Here is a 12,708-nt window from a genome sequence, read left to right as displayed (position 1 = left end):
CAGGTAGAAAATACTTATGGTTTACGAATAAAGTACAGTCCAGAATTCAAAGAATTTTAGAGAGCAAACAAAATTTGTTGTGAGAATATGCAATGATGGAAAAATGAGACATTATTCATTAGAGACTTCAGAGAAAAGCTGTATGGGCGTTATGTGCAATGTGATCTATAGAACTCCCACAGAAGTTGCTGGCATATATTTTTTTCTTGTTTTTTTTTTTTCATAAGCACCAGAAAGCATCTAGTAGAGGATTGTCATCATGCATCTATTATGTTCTTTTAGCCTTTAACCTGCCCTGATTTGTTGAATTGCTTTCTGAATATAAGGCTTCAGAGTAATCCTGGATTTCAACACTGTTCACTGAGAAAATATCTTGAGGTGCTTTCAGTTAAATTTAAGTTCTGCCTCTTTCTTGATCTGCCCGTATTTGAGTTCTGTATGACTTACACTCTCTCTCTCTCTCTCTCTCTCTCTATAGTGTGTGTGTGTATAGTGTGTGTGTGTATAGTGTGTGTGTGTATAGTGTGTGTGTGTATAGTGTGTGTGTGTATAGTGTGTGTGTGTATAGTGTGTGTGTGTATAGTGTGTGTGTGTATAGTGTGTGTGTGTATAGTGTGTGTGTGTGTATATATACACTATATATATATATTACTACTATATATATATATAGTGTGTGTGTATGCATAAGATATATATATATATAGTGTGTGTGTGTGTATGCATGTTCTAAACTGTTACTGAGACTGATTGACTCGAATTAAATATACAAGTAATTTGATCAGAGAAATGAATGCCTGTGTATTAACTTGAACTGGACGTAAAATATCCAGAACTCTTACTTTTCATTGTTTGGTAATGACAGTAAGCCCCACTTAGAAACAGGGGGTCAGTGGTATCACTGAGCATTGGCTTTTCTGCAGTTGGTGCAGCAGGTATGTGACATGGCAGTAGCTGAACGTGTCAGAGGTATCTGCACAGATATGTCCTGCAGCACTTGAGAGAAAGTATGGTGAGCTGTCTGCAAAACAGACATGTTCTCCAAATGTTTTCACTTTGCAGTGGTTTAATGATAATTTGTTTGGTATGTTGGCAGACAATTAATCTATTGTGAATTTATTTTGGCAACAGCAATAAAAAAATCACAATTCCCTTTATTTGCTGGAATATTTTTTTTTTCGGAGAGTAGACCAAACTGCGTAGGAATTCTCTTATTTTCAGTAGTGTGCAATGTAAGTATCACCGAGCACTTCCTTATGTCATCTCTTCCTCTCTAAAGACTTGCCGATATGAAGTGCTTTAACTTACCGTGAGAGCTATTAAATAGCAGCATCAAAGGATGGTGATCATCCTGTGAATTTATGGGTCATAGTTGCAACAGTATTTTACTGCATAATTATTTAAATCAGATTCTATTTATGGTAGGAGTGTGATCTGCGAAGAAAGACAAATGCAATATTCTCCAGTTGTGTTGTGTTATTCTTGGACTTGTGCAATGTCTGGCTAAGAATTGGCAATGTGCTTGCAAAACTTTTGAAAATATTCTTCTGAGTAATGCAGTGGGCATATTTAAAGATGACTACTAAGCTTATCTGTAGAACAGATACTGTGATAGCCTTATTTTGGGAAGTACTAAGAGGCTTTTGTAGAACCATCTCAATTTAAAGCTCCAGGAGCTGGGGCCTACACTGCTGAAGCAAAGGGGAGGCCTATCAGTGTAAACACTTGGTCACTAGCACAGTGAGGACTTTGTGATGACCGATGACTATGGGGTTGATAGTACAGTATGCTGCTTTGCATGAGGCCTTGGAAAGACTGTGTTTTTGTTTTGTTTTTAAAACAATGATATGAGATAAGCATTGGCAGAAGCTCAACCCGAGATGCTGATCATACTGTGTAATCCTGTTACACCTAGAAAATGTGAATTTACATAAAAACATGTAAGCCTTTGAATTTGTTAATGTTTTTTAGTCTTTTCCGTCTTTACTTTAAAACAGTTATTCTGGTTAGAAATGGGTTGTTGCATCCAGAGTTTGGTCAGAAAGATATTGAAAATGGAGTCTAGAAGATCATATTATTAATTTAAATTTGTTTCTGATATTTCAGATTTTTCTTCTTGCTTGCCCTCCATGTCGGGCTGCAATGATTCTCTTCAGGTAATGCCTCCTGTTTACTATATTTCTGTCTACTTTGCATAATGTATTTTAGAAAGTAATCACAGCTTTAAGTAATAAAATATTAAGATATCTATTCAGTAGGAAAGGTGTATTGGTCGGACTGAAAAATGATACCTTGAGAAAGGTAATGGCTTAAACTGACTGCAGAGCCACATACCTGTGGTTCTTTTGTTCTGATGGTTTTGGACTCGCTAGCAATATGCCTTTGCTCAGTAACAGCTGAAACTACACTTCTCCTTCCACAGACTAATGTGTACTTGTTTACTTAATTTCATGTGCCTTGTACCTTTTGATTATCCTCACTAAAAATTAGTATTTGGTCTTCATTGAACACTGTACATACACAATATTTGTCTAGTTCTAAAAAGACAATTAACTAAAAGAAATTCTTGCTGATTTTGAGTATTTTCTCATAGATAATCAGTATTTTAGAAAATATTGTATATTGCTACTAATTTTTGGAACCACAAGGGTTTCCGTTGTGCAGGAAGAGCCCGATAAGTGGTCATGGGGAGCAACTAGTTGGAGTGTGGGGAGGGTCATGGCATTTCCCAGACAGAAAGGTAACCAAGAATGGCTGTGGGTGCCACTATGGCGATCCACTCTGCTCTTTCTTGTCTTAGTATATGCAATGACTGGCAAAATGACTGTGGGAGCCTTCCTTATGAAAGTGCTTTGGAAGCGCTGCTCTACAGCTGCAGCTTCTTCCTGCTGTTCCTTATTGGAGCAGGGAGCAGGCCAAATGCAGAGATACTGTAATAGTTAGCATCTCCATCTCAGAGAGTGCAAAATATGCCTGGTGTCTAGGTAATCCTGGATTTACTGTTCTCTTCTAAAAGACTGGTTGCAAAGCAGTAGCCACAATATTTGCTGCTTTTCAGAATTGATCTTTTTGTTTTCTGACACTCTGACATATGACATTTGAACAATTTGGAATTTGCCCTACTTTTGAAGTTGTACACATGTAAATTTGCACAGGAGTAAAACCTTATCAAATATACTATTTCAAGCTCTGAAAGACAAATAAACAACAGAATTCTAAGCATTTAATAACCTGTATCATGAACTGGATTAACACAAATGGGCAGCCTAGGCCTTCTAGGAATCCAAAGCTCATTACAGAAAGCAGTCTTACTTAGGAAAGTATTTAAATGTGTATTTAAAGAGAGGCTTTGTCCTAGTTATTGCCTTTAGCTGTGGCTTTATTCAAATTTTCTCAAATCACTGACTGATTTTTGTTGAAGAGATGCTACATAAAGTGAAAATACTGCATTTCATTTCCAGTCTGAAAATACCACTTCCTCTTTTCTAAGGTTACAGATGCATATGCTGAATGGGGCTCTCTTGGCATTGCTGTTTCCTGTCGTTAATACACGCCTGGTGAGTGTACTCTATCTTTTCTCTTCTTTAATTTATTTCTAAAAGTTTTTATCTGTAAGGTTATTTGACCTTTGGTTTGTTTGACTGCATATAGTTCATTTTGCCAGGCTGTAGATTCCTGGTACAAGTCACTATGATGGAGCCAAAATTCCAATCCTGGAATTTTTGTGATTTTGTTATAAATCAGTGTGGGGAGTTAACACGGCTTTATTCTAGGTGTAGAAGAAAGTACTTTGACAATTCTGGCCTGGTCTCTGAGCAGAGGTAAAACATAGAGGCTTTGAATAAACTTCATAGAATAGCACGTGGCAGGTGCACAAGTTCATGGGACTTAATTTGATGTATCTGGGGGTCCTGAAGGAACTGGTGGATGAAGTTGCTAAGGCAACTGCTTGTCATACTTGAGAAGTTGTGGCAGTCTGAAGTTCCTAGTGACATTTTTAAAAAGGGTAAAAAGGAAGACTCAGGAAACAACAGGCTTGTCAGTCTCACCTCCGTGCCTGGCAAGGTAAGGTTATGGAGCAGATCCTCTTGGAAACTCTGCTAAAACACATGGAAAACAAAGAGGTGATTGGTGACAGCCAGCATAACTTCAGTAAAGGCAAATAGTGCCAGACAAATTTGTTGAGCTTCTACGATGGGGTTACAGCGTTGGTGGATAAGAAAAGAGCAACCAACATAATTTACCTGGATTTGGGCATAGCGTATGATAACTGTCCTGCATGACATCCTTGTCTCTAAGTTGGAGTGACATGAATTTGATGGGTGGACCACTCAGTGGATGAAGAGTTGGCTGGATAGCTACAATCAAGAAGTTGCAGTCAACAGCTTGATGGAGATGTGTAAAAAAGGTGTTCCTCAGGGATTACTATTGGTACTGGCACTATTTAACATCCATGTTGGCTACATAGACAGTGAAATCGAGATCATTGTCAGCCACCTTGCACGTGACACCAGACTGCACGGTGCTATTGACACACTGGAGGGAAGGGATGCCATCCAGAGGGACTTGGACAGACTGAAGAGATGGGCCCATGTGAACAATGCGAAGTTCAACGGGACCAAATGCAAGGTCCTGCACCAGGGTCAGGGCAATCTCAAACACAAATACAGGATGGGCAACAAGGGGATTGAGAAATACTGCAGAGCCCTGCAGAGAAGTATGTGGTGGAAGTAAAACTGAATAGGAGCTTCTAATGTGTACTTGAAGTTCAGAGAGTCATCCATGTTCTGAGCAGCATCAGAAGAAGTGTAGCTGTCCGGTCAGATGAGATGATTCTCACCTCTACTATACTGTTATGAGACCCCACCTGGAGTTCTGCATTGAGCTGTGGGGATCCCAGCATATGAAGGACTTGAATGTGCTAGCGTGGGTATAGAGGGCCATGTCTAATTTGCAAAAATCTTTTCTGCAACTATTTAAATGTCTGCTTTAAAAGAGAGTTCACTTATATTCATCTGCTTACGTGTTTACAGTGTCTGGATAATGTATTCATATCTATATCTGCATAGCATGTGAGTTAATAATATTGTTAGGGACTTCAGACTCTGTTACAAATCTCATTAGTGGTTGTCCATTTACAAATCTCGACAGTCTTAATAGGATTAAGTCTATAAATCAGCATTTGTATTGAATTTTGATGATACGCCATGTTGGCTGTCCGCACTGGTATCTAGGAGACTTGAAAACTAAAACTTACTCTGGTCTTGTGTATGCTTTCCTTCTTTCCCTGCTTAAGACAAGAAAAAATTCCCCTGAGACATAGTTTAATTACTGAATGGAGGATTATCCATCTGTAGGCTTTTACATATCAGTAATGATGGTCCTCACTGCATACAACACATGCGTACACAGAAAGTTGAATCATTATTCAGATTTTAGTAGTAAAATAAAACTTGAATAAACTCCATGATTATGTTGTCCTTCCCTCTCTGCTAACTATGTATATTCTTTCCTATATATGTGGAAAAAATATATAAAGCATTACATGTGGGGAAAAATATACATTCACATGTCTGTATACATGCGTGTGTCTATATACATACATGCATATATATACCTATATCTATCTATATACATTTATTGATATACATATAGATAGATTTCTATATATACAGATGCTTATGTGCAGTTTGTCAATGTGTTTTAATAAAACTATTTTCTGCTGAAGGGACATTAAAAAATACTGTACTGATTTTCCACAATAAGTGGGAGAACAAATCTCACTTTGTATTTCAAACTATCTAGTTCTTAAGTTTAGCATAACAAAATACTTTTCTATATTACCTTTTCAGGATAAAATGTTGGAAGATTTAATTATTAGCTTGTGGTTTTTATGCTATTTTGAAGATCTCATTTAAATTAGAGATCTCATTTAAATTAGAGAAGTGAAGATTAAACGGGAAAAATATGGACTACTTATAAAAATCTGTCCTTAATTAGGGCTAAAGGAGGCAAAGGATAATGTCCAAGAGCAAGTATTTTTGGAATAAATACAGCTTAGGTTATTTTTGGCTTAACAGCTGCTTGCCAGGCTAGTCTCTTTTCAGTGTTTCTTCAGGCATAAGATAATTTGGGTGAGATTTTATAGCATGGCTGCTTTGGCCCAAATTCTGTCATGGTAGACACATTCTGCTCTGTAAATGTCATTGTCCTTTACACTGACATTGTAACAAAAGCAAGAAGTTTCTCTTGCAACTTAGGAGTTGAACAACAAAAAGCGCATTAATTATGTCCATGTTGTTTTCTAGTATCTAAATGAAGAGATGTTTGACTCGGTCAAGAATATACCTCATCTTTTTTTAATTTCACTAGTATGATATTTTAAGATGTGTATTTTAGTGTGCACATTTCCATACAAAAATGTTGTGTTCTAAATTGTCTGTAAACAGTTGTAGTATATTGTGCCTGGCACAAACTAAGAGCATGAAAGATTGGGTACCTGACACAATTACTGCTGTAGAAGTGAGGAAGGAGTTGCTGTGTAGGGACAGATGAGCAAGAGTTCTGAGGCCTGCATGTGCTGGAAAGCAGAAGCCTGTTGTCTCATCACTTTGTGAGACTGTAAACCCAAACTGGTATATTTCACTGAGCACCAAGTTATGTTGCTGTTACTTTTCATCATGTAAGATGTGTTTTAAGCTTAGGATATGCGTAGTTTTCATTGTCTTCAGCTGACGTTCTGCTTATCCTCTCTCTTCCAAGTGGATCGCCTCTTGGTTATCTTACAGACAGCAGATGCTTACTGGTGACCTGTAGTCCCATGGCTAAATTAGCCTGCTAACTTAGAAAGTTCAGCAGTAGGTGTGCACACCAGCAAATTGTGTATCATTAGTGAGGAGCAGGAGAAAATACTAGAAGTATGGGGTTTTTTTTTGTAAATATCTTCTGCCTTTTGCAGCTTATTGATAGGGAATGAAAAGTTAATTGTCATCTCGGTGGGTGATGGATGGATGCTTAGGAAATAGTGGATGTCAGGATTTATACATAATGGAAGCATGAAGTTATAGGTGACCATAAGATGAAAGCTGTGTTGTGTTTAGGGTGCTCAGATAATCAACTTTCTATTTTTAGTACTGGAAGGGCACCACTTTGGCAGGGAAGAGGATGGAGTTGTGTTATTTAAGGAACTTGTGTGGTAGGCCTATTTGTGCTACAAAATACCACGGTAAGAACAAGTCATCTGGAGTGCATCAGTCTTTTGGTATGTGAGATAATGAACTACCCAACTGACTTTACAAGTTGTGTGGCAAGCATACATATTCATATAGTGAGAAGCTTTGATAAGGGTTTGAGATCTAGCCTTAAATGTTGAAGTGTTGCATCTGAAAAACTCAATCAGATTTTAGCTGAAGATGTTAAGATTTTGGAGAAGATGCTAAAGCAATCATATTATTATGTTGCCAGGTGGGATCCTGGAAATGTATAAGAAATACAGAAGCAAGTGACTTCTTTCTACTCTAAGTTATATGGGATGTTCTAATATCCTAGCTATATGAATAAATTCATATAACTACCACATAAACCAAGCTTTTAGAGTAACTATAATTGTTTGAACTTGTGTATTGCATTGATCGCATTTTAAACAAAACTTGGTGGTGGTTTTAAAGTATGCTTTTTTTTCTTCTTCAAGTTGATGTCCTGAAAATTTTGATATAGATAAAGTAAAAATTAGGACAAGTCCCAGAGGTGTTGAACTTGCTGTCTCTGTTCATGCAGCTGGGATGGTGCAGTTTTAATGTTTCCAGAAGCTGCTGGATTCTATTATTAGAGCTATTTGGCTTGAGACTTACGCATTCTAAATCTGTTTTAGGAACAGAATCATACTCTAAGCAGTACTTGCTGTACACAGCGTGCAGTACCTCTGATCTTTGTCTACTGCATTTCTATTGCACGTTAAGGTGACAAATAATTCACTGCACTAAACAGTTTGCCTGAGATGTCTCTGTCTGAACAGCAAAATGGGATAAGTTATGGTAGCGTGTGGCATTATAGCTAAACTGGCTTAATCTATCTGGCACAAGGAAAAATAACAGGACAGTTGCATGCTGGAGTCTGTGGGGTAACTGTGTTTTGCTTGCTAGTAGGTCCTAGAGCCCATGTTTCTGCATCTTTCAGCAGTTACCTATACTATGTGCATTAAAATAATACATGTAAATGCAACCTACAATCACACCTTTACTTGATAATAAAAATCTACCTCCTGTGCTGGTGGTGTGAAGTAGTCCAAATATTATATCTAGAGGAACTGGAAAAATACTATTTCTGAAACTGGTATTATTTATTACCTAAAACTTTTTTACACTTAACTCTATGAATGCCTGATTGAGCCCATTGTGTCATTAATGGGAGCTCATCTGTATGATAAAAATGGACTGACCACAAGACAGTGATGTCTTACAAAACACAGTAAGCTTCATATATAATGCTAGTCAAATACTCAAAACCCTGATGGAAGAACAAATGCATTCTGTTGAGATCAGTGTTGCATTGAGCTCCGTGTTCTCCTGGCTTTCTTATTAAACTTCATCCTCAGTAGTTGCATGCCAAGAAAAGAGTCTCTTACAACTTGTCAGAATTTGGGTGTTTTATAGGTTGGAATCCTGCAGGCTTAGCCTACCTGGATTTTCTGGCATTTATAGACTAGTAGTAGTAGTCACATTCCTAGTCCTGTAATCTACTGCATCTTTACTCTGCAGATGTAACAGATGCTTTCCTATAACTCTTAAGACTGAGCTCACACTTCTAATACTTTGGTAACAGGTAAGATACTGATTCATCCCCTCAGTATATATTCTCTGCACTACCTGCCGAAAATGAGAACTAGATAAAACTTAAATTAATGTTACTTTAAGGGAATTCAGCTCTCATTCTCTGTACTGCCTGGGTTGTGTAGAACAGCAGTGAGGATGGATGTTGACTGACACACCTACTTGAAACTTTTTTTTTGAGAATACATATTTTTATGATTTGCAAAGAAGAGGATGTGTGGCATGTAACTGAAACACTCTGCCCCTCAAATACAAAGGGAAGAAATTGTTGCAGTAAAACTATGGGAAGCTGCTTTAGACTTTCACACGTCACATGAATGTTTCATACTTCTCTGCAGATGCCTTTTGCAGCCCTGGTATTCCTTTTATTTCAACATGACACTTCTTTCTTTCCATTCTTTCCCTCTCTTCACATAAATGGAGGTTGCTTTTCTGCTCTGTGTCAGGTAAGCTGGAGGTGCCTGAGCTGTAAAAATGCTGAGTAGTGTAGCAGTGATTGGAGCACTAGGCAGCTTCTTGGCCGTTTGCCTGTTAGAGTGTCTGCTGGAGAAATGAATCCTGATAAGACTGGGAGGAGTCTCTTCAAAATGCCCCTTCTTTGTCATTGCATATTTTTGTTGGCTTTTTGCTTGTTTGTTTGAAGTCTTCACATTTATCTTTGGACTGTTCTAAACTTCTCTGGCACTATTTCTCCTCTGCCAAGTAAGTCATTTGTTGTCACAGTCCTGTATGCTGAGGGATAACCATCACTTATTACCTAGGCCTAGTAGCTGTTTGCCCTATGAGTTTTGTGTTGTATGCTTCTGTATTCCTCTTCTCTGATTGATCTATACTATGGTCTGCTTTGCTGGTGAAATAAAAAACGTTTTGTGGTTTTAATTTCCGGATTATCGATCGTATTTAGGAAACTAATTTTCACAGATTACAAATCTGATTTACTGCTGATATTTAGGAAAGTGACTGATACAGAATGAGTGGATTGTGCTAGTTGTGCTATAGGAAAGGCTAAGACCTGGGAGTTGAAATCCTTCAATTCCTTTTTTTTTCTATCATGCTTTGCTGTTTTTATAGGCGACGATGGAATGAGAGCTCTTCTATGGTACAGTACTTGAGCTGTTGTTACACATATACAGTTAAAGTATAAATAATTAACAGAAGGAGGAGTACTACTTTTAGAAAACAACAAAGTAGCAACCTCATAGTCCACTGGAAAGCAGCTGCCTTGTCACAGTAGGTTTAAGCTAGTTTGAACGGGTCTTGTGCTGTGCTTCCTGGAGGGAAACTCTCATCTGAATATCTGACTTTTGGGTTTAAGTCTGCGCTGTCTTGAGATTATTTTTTTTCCAAGTTTAGTGCAGTGAATGAAAGGAGCTCACTGCTTCCCTAGGGCAGAACCTGGTTTATGTTAGGTTACCCTGTTACGTGCTCAGAGAACTGCTGTTGATGGCTGTGACTTTTACTCAGAAAGAACAAGGTGTGCTCTAATCCTTTGTCATACAGTTTATCCTTCCTTCAGACTTGCAAGCAATGAAATGATGTTTATTTAGCCCAGCAGCACTGAATGTAACTGACCCCTCCCTGGGATGGAGGCATAGTGCTCACTGTTCTTGGCACTTAGCAGAGGACCTTTAAGCATGTGCCTGGGTAGTGTGGCACTTTGGAATCTGTATCATAGGCTGATGTTCTTTCTGGAAGAACAAGACACCATTTATTTTTCGAACAGAAATGTCATTACAGCATGTTAAAAATGAGTGGTCTGAATACTTGGTTACAGAGCGCTTTGTTAGCGTGTTTTGATATTGTGTGTATGTTAGAATTGTGTATGTCAGTGTTTAATACATTTTGAAATGTATATGATTTTATATCAAAGTCAAAACCTATGAATGAACGAGGAGCATATCTGCTTGTTTTCAGTAGCAAGATAGCCTGTACTTTGTATTCATTGAGACTGCCAGGGAGCCTGGAGTGCAAGCTAGTAGCAGCAATGGATAATGTGTCCTTTTGTCTTGTACCATTAGTTGTTTTAGAACTCCAAGGGAGGGATGGGATGAAAAGCAGGAAGCATGATGCTGGTAAGGGAGAGAAGAGTTTAAAAAAAAAAAAAAAAAAAAGCATGAAATAATTTGATAGTTAATATTAGTATACCAACTTTAGGCTGGTCCATCTTGGGAGCAAATAGCCAGTGTTTCTGGCACTCTGCAGGGACAGGTGGGTGGAAAAATAGGGTTCTTTTTAATCCATACTTCATTGGTTTGTTATGAGAGAGAGAGAGAGGTACCACCCTTTAGAGTGGCTGCAAGGTTTCCCCTCTCAGAAACGAGTCTGGGACCTGGGACTGGGACTGAGATTGCTGATGCCTGAGTTTAGATACATGTGGCCTTTGTGAGTGCCTACAGTCAAAGGCGAGATGGACTGACGTAGTACTTCAATTTACTTTATACTGTGTGAATAAGAGGTTTTTTGAATATCTCAATCACTTGCTGAAGTGCTGGGTTGCTTTTGCGAAGAGGATCTTTATATCCTGGCTCAACAGGTGATCCCTTCCACCTTGTCTTCGCTTTCAGTTTTCTCTTACAGGTACAAGATACCTACCTGCTAACTGTGAGTGTTTTATGGATGAAATAACTTACAGATGAGACCTTTAGAACTGGGTGAGCCAGTTGCTGTGTACAGCTTCCCAGCTGTGTGTGTTCTTTCTATTTGTCTGACTGTACAGTGTGAGTGCTTGGCTGTACAGAAACTATGCGTTTTCAGCTCTATGCCAGGAAATGCACCCATCCTCAGAACAAACAATCTTTCACGGGGGAAAAGAGAATGTTTTGTTTCACACAAACAAAATAACTGTCAACACTACTGCAGGAAAACAACTGTCACTCTGTTCTCAGAAGTGTCCTGAGCGTCATGTTTGTGTAACTGACCCTCACAGCTCAGTGAGTGCAGGAGCCCTTCTGAAAGCACAGACACTGAACAGAGAATGCTCCTTGGCAGGAGTAAGTGTCTCATGCTGTGCTGTGTGTATCAGGGGCTATTGTTTCTCAAGTGTGTGTGCTCCACCTGGGAGGAGTACAGATTTTTTCCTCCAGTGAGGAAAGCCATGTTAGCTGCTTTCTGAATTGTTTTGATCCCCTTTCTTTGCTCTCAATGTCTTTCAGTGTGCAACAGAAGAAAACGTTCAAATACAGCACACCTCACAACTTCTGTGAAGTTCTTCCTTTTGCCTGCTATTATCTCACAAAGTTTGATGTTTTGGTATAGAATCCAGCAGATAACTCAGTAACCCAGCAGACTGTATGGAAGGTTTTTTTGCTGTCTCCCAGGAGCGGGCAGAACATCTTGGAGTTTGCAAACAGGACAGTGATAGTGGCAGCTCAGGGATGCCAACACTAAAAAATCCAGCTGGTGGTTTTAACATCTTAAAAATAAAATCTAAGGTTTTTTTTTTCTTGCTAGTTAACTGTTTAAAATTGGGACACAAGCCAAGAAAGTAGTACTTGCATCTGCTTTCATGTTAACCTGTAGAATGGCGCTACGTTTGAGTCAAAGCTAATGGCTTTGCTTTACTCCTATGAGAATTCAGACTCAGTAGTATTGTCTTTTTTTTTTTTTTGCATCTGAAATAAAATAGTAAACCATGTTTTTTCAGCTTTGTAAGTAAGCTGCAACAAGAGGTTGAATTCTGAATTTTTAATTTGAATCTCTTAACAGATAGATATAGGCAAAAACAATTACAGATGGAATGACGTTCAGAACAGTCTGCCACTTTTTCTAGCTGATCAAGAGCTGGAATTAGTTGGGCTGGGATTAAGGGGCTCAAATTGAACTGGGAGTTGTGGTTCAAGTTATTTTTAGCAGAGAATTATTTTAGTGCAATCTGTCTGACTTG

General features: G+C 38.4%; 1 protein-coding gene across 3 annotated transcripts in view; it reads left to right on the top strand.

Moving 5' to 3' along the window:
• The window catches only part of TMEM164 (transmembrane protein 164), a 43,066-nt gene that overhangs the window by 13,625 nt on the left and 16,733 nt on the right, over window positions 1–12,708 (top strand). For all 3 annotated transcript variants that reach the window (XM_046940035.1, XM_046940036.1, NM_001012886.2), the window contains 2 exons: window positions 2,104–2,153; window positions 3,488–3,554. In XM_046940035.1, the coding sequence (XP_046795991.1) occupies window positions 2,104–2,153; window positions 3,488–3,554 (117 nt within the window). The remainder of the gene's footprint in view (window positions 1–2,103; window positions 2,154–3,487; window positions 3,555–12,708) is intronic.

This window comes from Gallus gallus, chromosome 4, assembly GCF_016699485.2.
Source record: "Gallus gallus isolate bGalGal1 chromosome 4, bGalGal1.mat.broiler.GRCg7b, whole genome shotgun sequence".
NCBI classification, from domain to species: Eukaryota; Metazoa; Chordata; class Aves; order Galliformes; family Phasianidae; genus Gallus; species Gallus gallus.
The sequence above is the reverse complement of the archived record's forward strand: the minus strand, read 5'-3'. Positions and strand labels throughout refer to the sequence as shown.